At 40.0% G+C, this 15,805-nt stretch overlaps 1 protein-coding gene across 2 annotated transcripts in view; it reads right to left on the reverse strand.

The window, feature by feature from the left end:
• EPHA4 (EPH receptor A4) overlaps positions 1-15,805 on the reverse strand; it is a 125,847-nt gene that overhangs the window by 23,773 nt on the left and 86,269 nt on the right. For both annotated transcript variants that reach the window (XM_019753685.2, XM_019753686.2), the window contains exons 6-8: positions 3,652-3,776; positions 2,387-2,546; positions 1,060-1,171 (exon numbers count right to left, since the gene is read on the reverse strand). In XM_019753685.2, coding sequence (XP_019609244.1) covers positions 1,060-1,171; positions 2,387-2,546; positions 3,652-3,776 — 397 coding nt within the window. The remainder of the gene's footprint in view (positions 1-1,059; positions 1,172-2,386; positions 2,547-3,651; positions 3,777-15,805) is intronic.

Genomic DNA, 15,805 nt, shown 5'->3' on the forward strand with positions numbered 1-15,805 from the left:
CTATGTTTTTCTGAGTGTCATTTCCCTCTTCTATAACATGACACGTTTATATTTAAGAGGATCATTTCGACATCCTCAGATTCTGCTTTTTTGTGTGTGCCAAAAGCCTCACCTTGTGAAACAGTTGATAGTATAGGGAGTGAAGGTCGGAAAAGGGGCGGACTCTCTCACCTGAGACCAAGAAGGCCTAATGTAGGCACATACTGAAAAAGAGAAGCTAGCGCCCACCCCCCCACCCCATTCCTCCAGAGGCTCCAGGCAGTGTTATAAGTAGACAGAAGCAACAACAATAAGAAAAACTGGTTCAAACGAATATGCTGCCAAACCATTTGTATTTCTCTTTTCTAGATTGTTTTTCAAGTACCAAGTGAGATTGTAAATAATCTGCTGGTTTAGATTTATTTCCAAGAACAATGCCATATCCACAATGTGCTCAACAGATATTCTCTGAAAGTGTTCTCCTGAGGGAGGATTGAGTGTAGTGCCCGTTTCTTTGCTTTGGTTACCAGTATTATTAACCAGTATCCTGTTGAAGCACCTACTGTGTGCCGCATTATCTACTTTGCCTATCAAAATTCTCCTGTCAAGAACTCCTTGAGGCAGATACTGTTATCGCTATTTTATAAAAGGGAAACAAAGATCCAAAGAGGTTAAGGAATACAGCTGACAAATGGCAAAGCTCACATTTTGGGCCCGAGTTTTATATGGCTTCTTTTTTGCCTTTGGCAGTAAGTCCAAGCTTATGAGACATATAAATGTAACACCTTACAGCTTAGAGTATCTAGAAATCTCCCATTGGCTTGCTTTTTAGCTTTGTTTCCTGGAATTAGTGGGTCTTTCCAGGCTCTGGGCTGTGAGAGCTGCCAGCAGGGTACAGTGGGCAGCTCCAGGAAGGGTGTGGGGAGATCAAAGCAAGGGGAGAGGGGCTTGCAACACAAATGCACAAATGCCGTGTTTAGAATGCTAATCAAAAGCCTCAGCTTTGTGAGGAGGAGACAAAAGTCTCCCTCATAAAAACTGGGAAGGGAGGGGGGTGCAGTGAGTGTCTTAAGTACCTACCTCCTGCTGATGACAAAGGCTGCGATGAGAATGACCACCAGCACCACACTGCCTGAGACGGAGACCAGAAGGACGGTGGAGTTGGCCCCATCACCGATGATCCGCGAAGGCACTGGTAAACACAGTTACACAGGAATCACCTTTGGGAAGGTCCTAAGAGCTAGAACTTCTCCCTGGGTCACAAGGGGCAACTTTCTGAAGCCATTTAGAATGCTCACGGCCTCTCTGCCCTTTGTGAAGTATTCATGCAACAGCATTTTCTAAGACAGCCTTAATGAGACAAAGGCACCCTTTTTATAATTGTATGAAGAAGTTCAACCAGAAGATTTGTATTAAATCCTATGGTAAACAGTACCACTCCTTGGTTTTTCTTCTTTTCCTTTTTACTCTCAGCCCTAACACATAATGATCTGGTGCATTCTTTAGTGAGAAAGACACTTGGAAATTTCAGAGAGGACAACAGTTCTGACTGACTATTCCTCTGCCTCCCATCCCTACCAAATCTATCAAAAACCTGCCTGTTACTACCCAGCTCAAAAGCCACTTCCTCCATGAAGCCTTCCAGGATAATCCCAATGGATGTCAAACTCCTTCAGATTCAATTCTGGAGTACTTTCTCTTCTGCCTTTTTTTTCAATTCTTATTTTATTGAATAATTTGTGAATAAAATTCCTTTCTAGAACTGATGTTGAAAATTCTGCTCCATTGTCTCCTTATCAAGTAGGCTCAATTTTGGTTTGTTAATTATGGAGGTGGAGATATCTTATGTAACCTACTTATAGATGGGTATGCCCTCTTGTTAACATTTTTGATTAAATCAACCAGTTGGCTCAACTCACAATATTGATGGAATTGATATAATTGCCCAAAGGAGCTTTAAAACTGGTCTGACTTGATTTAAAACATTCCTAGAAACAAATAGGAAATTTAAAAAATTGTCCCTGTCTTTAATTTTCCCAGGGAGACACTCCCTATCTTAATGTAAGATAGTTATGCAACTCTCAGTTGGTTTAGCAATCCCATTTTTCATGGTTTATAGAACTCTGAAAACAAGAGAAAAAAAGATGACATTTTTCTTTTTTTTAAAGACATTTTTCCATCATATGAAAAGGCAGGTCAGAAAATATTATGGAACAATGCTCTTCTCTAAATAGCATTACGTTCTCTAAATAACATTAAGTATTCTAAGTTACAGACATTGCCACCTAATTTCAAGCAACGTTCATTGGAACAGAATGTTTGCCTAATCAAAAATTATGTACAACCCCTTGGATTTCACTGTAATGGAATTTGCTCTGGATGGTAAAACAACCTCAGGTTTTGTTACCTGTGTTGGTTGTGACCTCCAGTGGCTCGCTGAAGTCTCCATAGCCAGCTGCTGTCCTGGCCCGGACATGGAAAACATATGAAGTCAGAGGGTTCAGACCTTTGATATCTGTGTTCCTGGCAGCGGTCCGGACAATCCGATAGCTTCGCTCATTCTGATCCTACATCACAGAAAGAGAAAATGAAGGACGATGGCAAAATAAACCCTCCACTTATCCTACATATAATAGTCAAGGAGCCAAGCCAATGTACTCAGAGGTTGAAAAGAAAATGGAGATTGGTAAATTCTCTAAACCCTATATTCTCTTCAATGTTAGAAGTACTTCTGGTACTTCTTAGATGTTGAAAGAAATGCAGAGTCGTGTATGATCATTGTTGACACTGAGCATATCCAGATCTTCACACATAATCTTTTTTGAAAGAAACATTAGATTATGGTTGGTGGCTTTTCTCACTCCACACACAGCAATTTAAAAGAAACAACTGTAAGAAAGTCCCTTGTATTTTTCTACTTTCTGTCTAGAAAATGTCAAAAATGTTTTAATTTGGTTTCAATGAAAAAAAAAAAAAATCCTGTCCCTTTTCTGCTTTTAATAAGAAAACTAATAAGTAATTATCTTTAAAAAGAAAGAAAAGACAATTGCTCATTTTCTAGACAAACTTGAATGCAAATAGCTCTCTTCAGAATTCTGTCCTTTAAGAGAGACAAGTTATTCGTAAAAATAACGTCTTTCTATAACTTTAAGAGGCTGAAGAATATAATTTACTTTCCCTGATTTTTTATTAAAAGTCACCAAAAGCCACACCTTGATTCTGAATGGCAGTGATCTACTGAAACAGATTATTATTTCCACTTTTCTGAATTACTCTTGATAGAAGGTTTCTAGATTAGAACTAGCTATCTTGATTTCCATTACTAGAAAGAAGAAATATGGTAATATCAGAACAGTGTATTTAAAACATTTTTTTTCAAGATAACCAATTTAATACATAAAATTCATAAATGGATTTGATTAGGAAGCAAAATGCATTTGGCTGTGAGATTCACTGGTACTCCAGGATTTGTAACTGGCCCAAACTAAAGACATGGAGGGGGGGAGGGAAGGAAGGAAGGAAAGAAGGAAGGAAGGAGGGAAGAATGCAAGAGAGAGGAGAGGGGAGGAGAGGGGAGGAGGGAGGGGGGGAGGGAGGGAGGGGAGAGGAGAGGAGAGGAGAGGAGAGGAGAGAAAGGAAAGGAGGGAGGAACCTTGCTCATTCAAGTAATACCTTCTCATAATACTTGACTTCATACTCCAAGATGACCCCATTGGGCCGATCCGGTTCCAGCCAAGCCAGAGCAACACTATATCTGGTAACTTCTTTAGCCTGGACCAAAGCAATGGATGATGGTGCTATTGGAAAAAAACAAAAACAAAAGACAGTTTGCTTTAGGGAGGAAAAAATTAGTGGTATCAATCAATAATTTCATTTTACTTACAAAAATGAAAAGTGTGAAGGACTGTCTTGTTTTATTCCCAATTCCTATCTCTCTGTTGCCCAGTAAAAAGCATACTGCCATTTTTAGGGTTCTCTCCAGTATTATTTTGTATATGATTTGTCTTAGAAAAACAACCTCTGAAGTGAAAGCCTGGTAGGTCCACATGCCTGAGCATTACTTCCATAGCACCAGTAACCATTCCCCATAAAAAGCTGTAGGTATAGAGAATGCTATGTGCTTCTCATTTTTTGCAAGCCATGAAAGCCTTTGGAAGATTTCCTTTTAATCCCAGTGAAACTGCATCTCATCCTGCCTCCAAAGTATTGAGTGTCATCTTACTGGTCTTTCATTTTATACAAGCAACAGAATTTGCAACTCTTCCAAGGGCACTGGAGGGAATGCCATAAGGCAAACAATTTACATACTTTCCAATATAAATAAAAGCATTGCTTAATTACAGTGCAAGTTGAACACAACAATGGAAATAACGAAGAACAAAAATAAAGCAATGATAGTCTCTCCGGACATATACAGTGTTCTGCAACAGTTTTACAAGAGTTGAAATACTGCTTTTGCCTGCTGAGTAGCAAACTTTCTTTCCCGGGAGGAAGACACAAAAGCAGTCCGCCACCAGGTGTGTTATCAGGGGTGGGGAGGAGAAACCCATTTGAGACTTATGTAACTAGGCTGCCTAATGCTTGCTTCTCCACTGGTGGTCACATCTCCTGCCAGCTGTTATCCAACTCCACTGTGACTGGCAATGGTACAAAGGTACCATCTCCAGGGGGAAGAGGAAGCAGTCATGAAATCTGCAATCTTATCTAATGAGCTGCTGCTCGCTCTGCAGAACCAGAGATTAGGGGTCTTCCTAAATTGAATATATATTCTTTTTTGTTACCAAATTGTGAAAACGTCAAAAAATGGTCACTGTGGAACAAGAACGTAGCGTTGGGTCTTTCTACTGTTCTACACACACACACACACACACACACACACACACACACACACACACTTGCCAAACCCTAACTCAAAGGAAAATAATCTGTCACTGAACATGGAATGAGGCTAGCTAGCTTCAAACCCACTTGACCATATCTGACAGGTATACTGATGGCAAGGAAAGCACACACACACCATAATCGCACAGGGAATCTTCCAGCTGAAGCCAGTCCAGCAGGGAACATTTCTTGGAGGTGGTCATTTGACAGCCCAGCATCTCTGTTAAGGTTGATTTGAGACAGTCACACACAAACAAACTTCCCTACTTCTCTCTCTGTCTTCTCCAAAGCAATTCCAGATTGGATCTCAGGCATAAACACACGTGAAAAGACACAGTGGATACACATGTCTTCCATCAAAGGCAACCCTAAGGTTAGTAATGCCAAACTAGATGAACAGAAAGCTGCACGCAGCAGACATATGGAAGCCACTGAACATCTGAAGAAAATGAAAAACGGAAATGTGCTCATTAGCTGTATTATAGCTCCCCTCCCCCAACACCCACACCTCCCTGCCCCACACACGCGTTTTCTCTTTCTTTACTGGTTGACACAGAGCCATTGTCCAACAAAATGCAAGGAGTGACTTTCATAAATATAGAGGAAGCAAAGGAGGCTAAGAAGGCTGCCTGGCTGTGAAAAGCCATTTCCCTCCAGGTAATAAATATATTGCCTAACAGAGCACTTTAGCATACACTCCATAAAAAGAGGCTCTTTACACTCTGATGTTCAGGATTGGGAAATGAAATAGAAAAGCGAGGCTGTCAGAAAGAAAGCAGGAGGGAGGAAAATCATAAAGTTATAAAATGAACTTTCTCTCAGCAATGGTCTGGGTTAGATCGTGATTATCAACAGATTTCTCAGGAAAGGATTGCCTGGTGGCCCTTGGACTGTCCTGATTAACTAAGCCAGTTTCTGTCTAGCTGGGTTATCACCGAACTGCTGCACGTGAGCAATGAGTCTGATTAGCATTTTGGAAGTTGGAGCAGCAGTGCCCCTGTGCCTATGTAAAGGCAATACCAGCTCAGCCGAAGTGCTCCACAAATTTCAGGCAGAGAGTCCATATGATCGTGTTAATAGACTATTTCTAATGCAGCCCTAGTTGGGAAATTCATATGCCCAAAGGTGAAGACAAACCAACAGAGTGGACGCTGATTCAGCTGTTGTAAAAATGGAGAAAAGTGAGGTTCAAGAGGAACGTAGAATAAATAGCTCTAGTTCACACAAAGTATTATATTGTGTGGCTGTAAAGCCTGAGTTCTTCCTGAACAGATGCTTTTCAGAAGAGCACTTTTATCAGGCCATAGTGACAACAGCAATCCATGACCAAGTGAGACTGAGACACATAGTAAAACAAGCAACTGCATTATAGTGTAGCATGGCAGTCGTCTCTCCCCCTGGAGGCGAACATCTCACCTTCTGTGGGAAGAAAGATAAGGGTTTGGGAAAAGCTGGGCTTTGCCACACTGCCAGTTTGGAGAGAAGAGTCAACTGGGTGTGCTGCACATTGTAAGCCACACAAGGGTTCTTCCCTCACCTTTCCTACCAGACTTCCAATACAGCCTCCAACTCTACATCTGGAAGCCATCACCCCACCGTGTGTGACTGCCTGTGGCTTGTTTCCCTAGGTGAAGCTTTTGGCAATGGCATTTCTCCATCATTTCCCTGCCCCAGTGGTTCCCAAGCATCAGTCTTCTCATGTCACTCATATAATTAATCACTGCCACATTCCTCTGCAACTTGTACTATGATTTAAGTTATATATATACATATATATAATATATATAATATTATATGTATATATACATATATTTTTTAAATAGACACACTGTATTATTTTGAAAGGAAATTTCCCATTACTGTTATGACTTGCAATCATGGCAGGTAACCATAGAAACGAAAAGAATATCTAAGTAAAACAATGCTATCAATATTTGCTGGCCACTTTTGTGAGATTCTCCATACTTTGCCAAAAACAGGGATAAGCCGGTATTAGATCTGAAAAGAAACTAATTTTCACACAGGGCGATTCAGTATTATGTGACATTCCATCTGGGTCTTCCCTAAAAATCACCTCTGATGCCACCAACGGTATGTTTCCACACTTTGGTAAACACTGCCAAACCCTACTCAATGTAGAAATGTTTTGGGCCATGAGTCCCAAATACCCCAGGGTTCTGCTCTTTGTTAACAGAATCAGAAGAGGAGATAATAGACTAATAAAATAACAAATCGAACACTTGCTCCAAATTTATGGTTCAATGGGAGCTTTGACAAATCAATACCTTAATTCAAAAGAGGGCTTCTAATTCATGGTGGGAATTATGGTCAATAGGAAAAGACGAAGCAAAGAAAAGGTCCTGCTTGCCTTTCACTTCTCTGATTCACATTCTGAAACCTTATACAGACCTGGTTCTCCAGCAACACTGACTTGTCTTCTGAGCAAACACTTACTGAGCACCAATGGAACAAGGCAGAAATGCGGAAGGGCAAGCAAGCTGTACCAGATACAACCCATGCTGTCAAACTAAGTACCGTTTTATTCTTTAGACTCCTTATAAATGAAAACATTATGAAGACATTTTTGTAATAGTCTCACAGAGAAGACATTCTTTAATGTCAACTTGGAGGGCCCATCTTCTAGAACTCAAGAGGAGACAGTTCTTGCAAACCCTCTTTTTATCCAAGTTCTCTTGTGGCAACTGGGAGAAACAAGAGGTGGGTGTTTCCTCATCAAACTCAGTCTTGAGACACACAATGCACCTGCTTTGGAGTCAGGGAAAAAGCCCAGAGGAAGCTGAGGTCTGATGTAAGTATCCTCACTGATAGAAAGGGATGCATCTTAGATGGAAAAGCATTCCTATTTCCTCAGAGTTCTTTCCTAAAAGAGAGGTTTGCGCTTCTGGATGTAAGCAGGCATTCTTTAATGGCTAGAATTTTGACATAACACTCAGCAAGAAGAGGAGGTCATGCTAGTTGACGGTAGTATGGTTAGAGAAAGCTGACTGATGTAAACATCACAAAGACAAGAACTACTAACGGGTAGTTTAAAAAAAATAAAAGGCTTTGTGATTTAATTCAATTAAGTTCTTAATTTTCAAAGATTTGAAGCAGAATTTTCCATGACCAATAGATAGCCACACTTGGCTAAATAAAGACTGTGACTGACACAAGAAGCCAGAATGGGGAGAAATGCATTATGGGAGGCAGAAAGAACCACGGATGGATTTAGAGGAAGGTTGGGGAGTATGGTCAAGATTTACAGGGACAAACAGAGAGGCATGGCTGAGCAGAGGTGCACGCCTCCAAATATGATTGGAATTTTCAGGAAATCACTAGCACCCTGGTTCTTGAAGGGCAGAGGGTTCATCTAGGACGTGAGAAATGCGGTAAATATGAAAATATATTAGACCGGCATATTTAAAGTATTCTTCACTTCACTAATTTGTTGGAAACAATCAACACATTTAAAAAGGTTTTTGGATAAAATTCCTGGTTTGATGGTTACTAATTGTCATCTTGGGCAAGTCACTAAAATTTTCTCACCTCAGTTCTTCTGTTTGTAAAACAGCTTCCCTTCCAGATACAAGGACGTCAGCTATTAAAATGTACCTCCCGTCAGGGTAGGGCTTTACCTTGCTCATCTCTATATTCCCACTAAGATGATGTCTGGCACATAGTGGGTGCTCAATAAATTTGTCAAGTGAACAAAAGTGAAGTGAATGTTAAAATCGATGGAAAATATTCTTTGTAGACAGTGAAAAGATTTCCTAAACACACAGTGGCAGAAGTAAGTCATTCCTAAAACAACGTTTTTTATCTGCATCTGTTTCAGATGACCTTTTGTGAGTTTGATTTTGCTATTTAGGTTCACCAAGATATTGACAATTAGGAGGGAAGCAAATGACGATTCTAATTATAAATGGAGTCTATTTTCTAAGGGATATGTGATGCTTCTGAACTTTTTTTGAACACACAACCTGTAAAATGTCATTCAAATTGTAAGTTAACATGAAAACCAGTTTTCACTGCGCCTGTTACAGGCAGCATTTGAGGCAGTGCTCTTTTGGTTGAGGAAGGTGCTGACCATCTACTCAGTATTTCTCCTCTGTATCTGGAGGGCATATGCAAATAGTCCTCTTGACTTCCTAACCACAAAGGTGCCAAGGTGTTGAGACCCATCCCCCAAATCATAATCCTATATCCAGAAAGAGCCATAAGCATACCCCTTGTTTTATAACTCTGTGATACCCAGAGTTATCTGCAAAGATACACGCGTGTAAGCAAAGTGACTGCCAGGAGAGGCCATCAGCTCCTGCAGCGACCCCTGAAACCCCACCAAAAGAACATCATTGTTGAAGTGTCAGAGTCCTAAAAGAACCCTCTGCAGTCAGGGGAAAGGAGGCAAGATTAAGCATGTGGAACAGACTCTGTGTCCGTACATCTATCGGAAACAAGTAAAATATCATTGTTTTTAATGATGGAGCAAAAACCAAAAGGAAAAATTCACCAAAGCTTGGAGGTTGAATGATCTGAGCTTTCTACGAGGAAGCCAAGATAAATCCCCTTCCCCCCAAATCATTCTGTATTCAAAATTCTACATATCCCTGAGAAATTGAGAATACTTGCTAAATCAAAACCCCATTTGCAATGTACCTGTGGTTCCATTTGGTTTAAGAGCAGACCACAATGCATCCAGAAGGCACATGTGGGTTTTATCTCTGTGTGTGTTTTTGATAAACAGAAACAGCACAGATTAGGGGCTGGATCATGACTCTCTAACAGTGGTACGTTTCACAACGAAGAATTACAGGAGATGCTTTGATGTCAAACAGAGGTGGTTCCTTTTAAGAAAATGGTAAATTTAACTTTCTTTGGTTCAAAGCTCAGCAGTTCTCCTTGCTCCCCACCTACGTGAATGCTGCAATTTTCTTTTATTCACTTCCTCAATGACTTGCCATTAAACACCTACAAGTCATTTTACTGCAGCAGTTTGGTATTTGTAACACTCAAATGGGATAGAGAAGAGAATAGGAGATATGGAGAAAAGAAAGAGAGGACGAATTCACTACAAACCTTTACTTTGTGGGCTACAAAACTGTTGTCTTGGGTCCACCATCACAAGCAATGAATCAAAAACAGTTTGGGGGAATTTAAAGCGGGTGGGGGTGGGGAGCTGAAACAGATCGACTGCATTTCACTACTGGCTCAAATTAGGAGGTCAGGTCGGAGGGAGTAAGGCAGAAAATAAACAGATGCAAATAAAGGTCTCCAGCCTGTGGGCAAGGAAGAGTGAAAAAATCCTTTATGAAAGTTAAGAAACCTAAAGTGTGGATGTCAGTGACACACAGTGCCCAGTGTTTGGAGGAAAAATGACTTCTTATCTACAGCAGGATTGCAGGTGCCTCCCCAGGACCTGAATTTAAAGAGATGATGTTTACTCAAGGGGTCTTTCACTGATAGGAAAAACAAATCTACAGTTTATACATCTCTCTGCTTAATGCAAATACCCAATTTAAATTTAATTACTTGGCGCTTAAGGTGGTTTTTGTTCCCCCTTTTTTTCTCATTTCAACGCCACAGTTCTGATTTGCTTTTTATCAAAGGTTTGCGCATTTTAAAATGCTGTCAAGCATCAAAATTAAATGCTTCAGAGCACTAATGATATCCTTGTGATGAAGGGTTTTGCCGTCACAGAGATGCGACGAACTCTGGAGCTAATACAGCTTTCTTCTGCATCCCACCAAATGGAGGGAAGGGTTTCCCTGAGCTTTGCACTAACCTATGGCACCAAACAACACTGAGCACATTTTTTTGGTTTGTTTTCACAATTATCACTGCAGTATTTTGCAGTCCTGCACAGTGTAGAGTGCTTTCATGTACTCATGCTCTCAGTTGCACGGCTTTCAATGAGCTGGGTAGCCCTCTGCTATTTTCTAGGTAAAAATCATTAAAAGACTCAAGCAAGCCCCTTCCACTCTCCTGGGATACATCACTGATGTCAGAACTCAGCCCTGCACCCCATAGCTTCTGGGTGCTATGTCATTAGTAAGCATGTAAGCACATTTTCTCATAGTTGAGAAGTGAAATTGTTTTTAAAACAAACCAACCGATCAACAAACAAAGGTATAGAAAAACTCAATTATTCCAAAATTGATACGGAATTATTTTCCTTCAACAAAAGGCCCAGAACAAAATTCTTAATTAAAACCTTTGGAAGACTCTGAATTCAATGGAGTTCATTTATATTTAAATATGAAAATATTAATATTAATTAAGTTTATACTTAGAATATATGAGGGATGCATTTATTTTCATAAGGTGATTTCCAAGGTCAATACATACAAAGTCTATTTCAAACAAATACTATAAAATAAAGCAGGGCACAATAACACTTACCAAAAGATACAATAGACCCATGTTCCCAATGATTTTCAGAATCTGATTTTGGGACAATAATGATGCTTTAACTAAGTGATTCAAGAGTAAGACTTTACAAAGCATTTAAATGAGACTTTTTTACTTATTTTCCCTGAGAAATGGTTGGCAGATTATTTTAGACAAATCTTTTATAGAGAACTCTTAACCACATTTTAAAGAATGGAATGTCGTTAAAGCTATTCTTAGCCTTTGCATTAAGTGTGTGCATAGGAAGTTGAAGGTGTTGGGACTGACCTCTGTGGCTAACTGTCCAAAGACCTGAGTTTCCCTCCCATAAATAACTACTTGGGATGGAACTGCTCAGACAAGAACTACATTTCCCAGACTGCTTTGCATGTCGTCTAGTTCTGGGCCATGAAATGTGGGTAGAAGTGATTACTCCTGTTCTAAACCTGACACATAATAACAGCACCCTTGGGACCCACCATCCTCTCTAACCTACAATCTGCCAGCTGGATGTTGGTGCTCAGGCTCATGTGGGAAGCTCCCCCTCACGCAATACCACAACTGGATGCAAGTTGATCAAGAAATAATGTTCTATTGCATTAACCCAATAACTGGCATGTTTGGTTACAACAGGTAGCCATTCAGGTGAAGCGGAGTCATTCAGAAAAAAAAAAAAAGAAAAAAAAAAAAAAGAAGCAATTTCATATAACATTTTCATATCATAACTAACTAAAATAAAGCATAGTAGTACTGTAGTCTACAGAAGACTGAGCTATGGTTTAAAGCTGCCTGAATTGCTTTTAGTTTCCTTCTTGAAAATTCCAGCTCCCGGGCAAGCGCAGTGAGCAGACATCCATTCCTTTGTGAGAGACTGGTGAGTGCGGCCCTGGGGCCAGCAATGCCAGGAACACACTGTGCAGCTTTGCAGGGACACAACACAATCACAGCCACAGGTCTTCCCACCTTCCCACGTGAAGGTATTCAGCAGAATCACACAACCCTGTGCTAAAAGATTCAGCTAAGCTTGCTTTAATGTTAAACCGGCAAAGACAGTGGGGGTCTCAAAATGGCTAGGTTGAGTTTTCTTTTTAGAAAAGTGTTAGTTTCGTCTTCGTTGCATAGGTAACAGCTGACACAGTTGAAGCTTGGGGCCACGTGAATCAGAGCTAAACAGAGAAGACTGAGCAGAAATAGCATCTTTCTGCCAGGTACCTCCACACAGTTAACATCATTTAATCTTTGCAACTCGCTGAGGTAGTTATACTTATCACCTTTGACTTCGTATTTGGAAACACATGCAGCACAAAGAAATTAAATACTTGACCAAAGCTATAAAACGAGATTTTAAACCCAAGTCTGCCGGACTCAAACGGAAGCATATGATCCTCTCTCCATATGTCACATGCCTGTAACAACACACACATTGAACTAGCATTTATTGAGTAACTACTGTGTGCCAAGCACTGTTGGAAATCTCTTGCATGGATGAATTCATAGAATCCTCACATAAACCCTAGGAGGCAGATACTATTATTATTCCCAGTTTTATATATCAGGAAAATAAGGTCCAGAGAGTTTGAATAACTTGCCCCAAGTTACAGCTTAGAAATGGTGACCTAAAAAGTCATGTGATAGAGGCCACATTTTCAACCACTGATCTATAGAAAGCCTCGATCTAGTCTTTCCCTTCCTTTCACTGGTAAGAAATCAGAGACCTGAAGGTTAAATGGCTTGGTCTCCCACAGCAGCAGCAGCAGCATTAGTAACAGAGCAAATCTTAGGCCCGCCATGGGTTAGGTACAGGGCTTTCTATGTGCATTGCTGGTTGCCGGCAACCCAGAGGTCCATTAGTCATGACCCTTGTTCACAGAGAAAGCTTAAAGCTTTTGATGATGAGTCACCTCATATTAGAACTACCTACAGAGCTAAGAAGAGAATCATCTGAAACCGAAAAATTCAATTGCAAAATACAATAATAGTCATTGGAGTTAGGGAAGGGGTAGGAGGTACAAAGCAAGCTTCTGGAAGGTTGGCAATGTTACATTCTTTAACCCGGTGGATGTCACACAGGTGTTTGCTTTGCCGAGATTCACTGACTATACACTTGAGCTTTGTTCATGTTTCTATATGTGTATATGTTTCACAATGAAAAGGTTAAAAACAAATATTAACTAACTAAAATAACTAAAGTTATTTTAGAAAGACCCATCCAAAACCTTTAATTAACCCCCGGGTATAGATCTAAAGGTGTCGTGAAAGTTCTACGTTTTTGCAAATTAGTATTTTAATTATTAGGTTGGTGCAAAAGTAATTGTGGTCGGTTTAAAAGGTTAAAAAGAATTGCAAATATGGCAATTACTTGTGCACCAACCTAATATTTAAAAAAACAAACACTATTTTTTTGTAACTATTTAATCATTATGCTGAATACCTGAGCTGTACAGCAATCAATGCTCTCTGCAGTAGAGAAAATCTATTACTCAAATGCCTGTTTTAGCTTTAAAAATAGCTACTATCTTTAATTAGCATTACTACATGTACAGCCATAGCATTTGCAGTAGAATTACAAGTGAGTGACAGTTCATCTGAAAACCAAGACCCTGGTCCCCCAGAATTCACTGGGAATGACTTAGGCAGCACCCAACTGTCTCTGATGCAGTTCAAGTATGTCTTCTGTTTCGTCTGAGAGCTGCTTGTTTTACATTCTATTTGCTTGCTAAGAAATTTGTTGGCAGGTTCTGACAAGGGTAGCCCCACACTTGCCAACAAAAACATGGTAGGATCCAGTGTGTATTTCCTGTTAAGTAAGAATGCCAGTTCCAGGCAAACAGGAAAACAAGTCTTTCCATGGGAAGGCAATTTATAAGAATTTGCCTGAGCAAGACAACTGTTGTAAGATAAGAAAACAGGGCAAAGCCAGCAGCAACAGAAAAATTAAACACATTTTTTTTTCTGTGAATGCCTCTAGGAAAATGCATCTTCTCATTGCGCCTCTGTTCATTGAAAAGTATCTAGCATAAACTCTTAACTGACATTATTTTATATGTGTCTTGGTTAGACAGGAGGAAGATGCCTGGGCACAGGGAGCCCTTCCATGATCAATAATGCCCTCCAAAATTAATCTAGAATATGGAGGATGGTATAAAGGAAAAGGTCTCTTCTACTGAGCAGAAATACAGCAGAGTGGAAAAGGATTAGCAGCTGTGAATCAAGGCTTCTGTTCCTTTTGCTGTCAACTCCACTGGAGAGCTGCAGGCATTCCAAACCTGGAAAAATCAAAGCTGTGCTGTGGGCCTCAGGTTCTCTTTGTTACTCAGACAGCTGCTAATCGTCCTGCTGTGTGAGGAACGGTGAGACAATGCTGCAACATTTAGCTTTCTGACATCCAAGGCTTCTAGATCAGTCCCCAATTAAAGATGTATTAATCACAAAGACTCTAAAAGCCCGGATGATAGATGCACCCAGTAAATCTCTGCTCTCTCCTTTCACTTTCCCCACTCAGGTTTCTACATTTACAGGCAGAAATGCTTAAAAGCCTGCTCCAGAAACGGACCAATAAAAAGCCATGTTCATTACTTTATATCAGATGCTTGACAATTTCCTACCCCTGAAAAGCCTTTCTGAAAAGAGGTGAGACATTGATCATTCTGCTAAAAGAGCCTGTCTGCTTCAAGAAAGAGAGCCACTGTGGCTGTTGTTATCTTTACTTTTTAAGTGTGATAACTAATTCAGGAATGTGTTTTTGCCACTTGCTACAGGGAAATCCCAATCATCTGTGTAGTTAAAACAAAAAATGCCATTAGATAAACCTAGGAAACTTCATGGGACAAAATATTAATAATACTAGTACTACCAATAATCTCCTCCAAGTTGGGTCAGGTCACCCTGAGGTCATGGCCCCAAGTGAGAGGGAATAATAAATGGTAGCTCATTCTGGATTGACACACCTGGAACAACAGAAAAGTGTATAGCTGGATGAAGACTCTTAAATTCCATGCTTTCTAATTTATGTTAATAAAAAAGTCTCAAAGTTACTTTTTCACATTGGTCTCCATTTCACAAGGGCACTGAAAATGGCCTTATTAAATCCTCCATCAAAGAGTATCATCCATAACTTATTCATAGCTATGAATAAGTGACCTGGTAACCAACCCCAAAACAAACAAAGAAAAAAATAAAAAAATAAAAGCAGATAGCCTGACTGATATTATCATAGAGTCCCAGAATCCAATTTTCTTTTTTCTTCCTTATATATAATTTTCAAAGGAGGCATCTAATCACTCTGATACAAAATGAAGAGAAATGTCTCAACACATGATGCTTATGTAACCTCACAAAGGCAGCATTAGCCATTCCGAGTTATTGGAAATCTTTTGAAATTAGATTCCTATTTTTCATTTCTGAGGCTAATGGAACCCATGAGAGACAAGAACAATATTTGCAAGGTGCCAGGTTGGTACCAGCTCAAGGTGCTGAGTTCCTTGGCTTTCAGTGGAGTCTGGTTATATCATGAATAACTCCTTCCCCACCCATCACCATCACAGGGAGGGTCCACCAT

The sequence above is a fragment of the Rhinolophus sinicus genome, linkage group LG01 (assembly GCF_036562045.2).
Source record: "Rhinolophus sinicus isolate RSC01 linkage group LG01, ASM3656204v1, whole genome shotgun sequence".
Taxonomy (NCBI): Eukaryota; Metazoa; Chordata; class Mammalia; order Chiroptera; family Rhinolophidae; genus Rhinolophus; species Rhinolophus sinicus.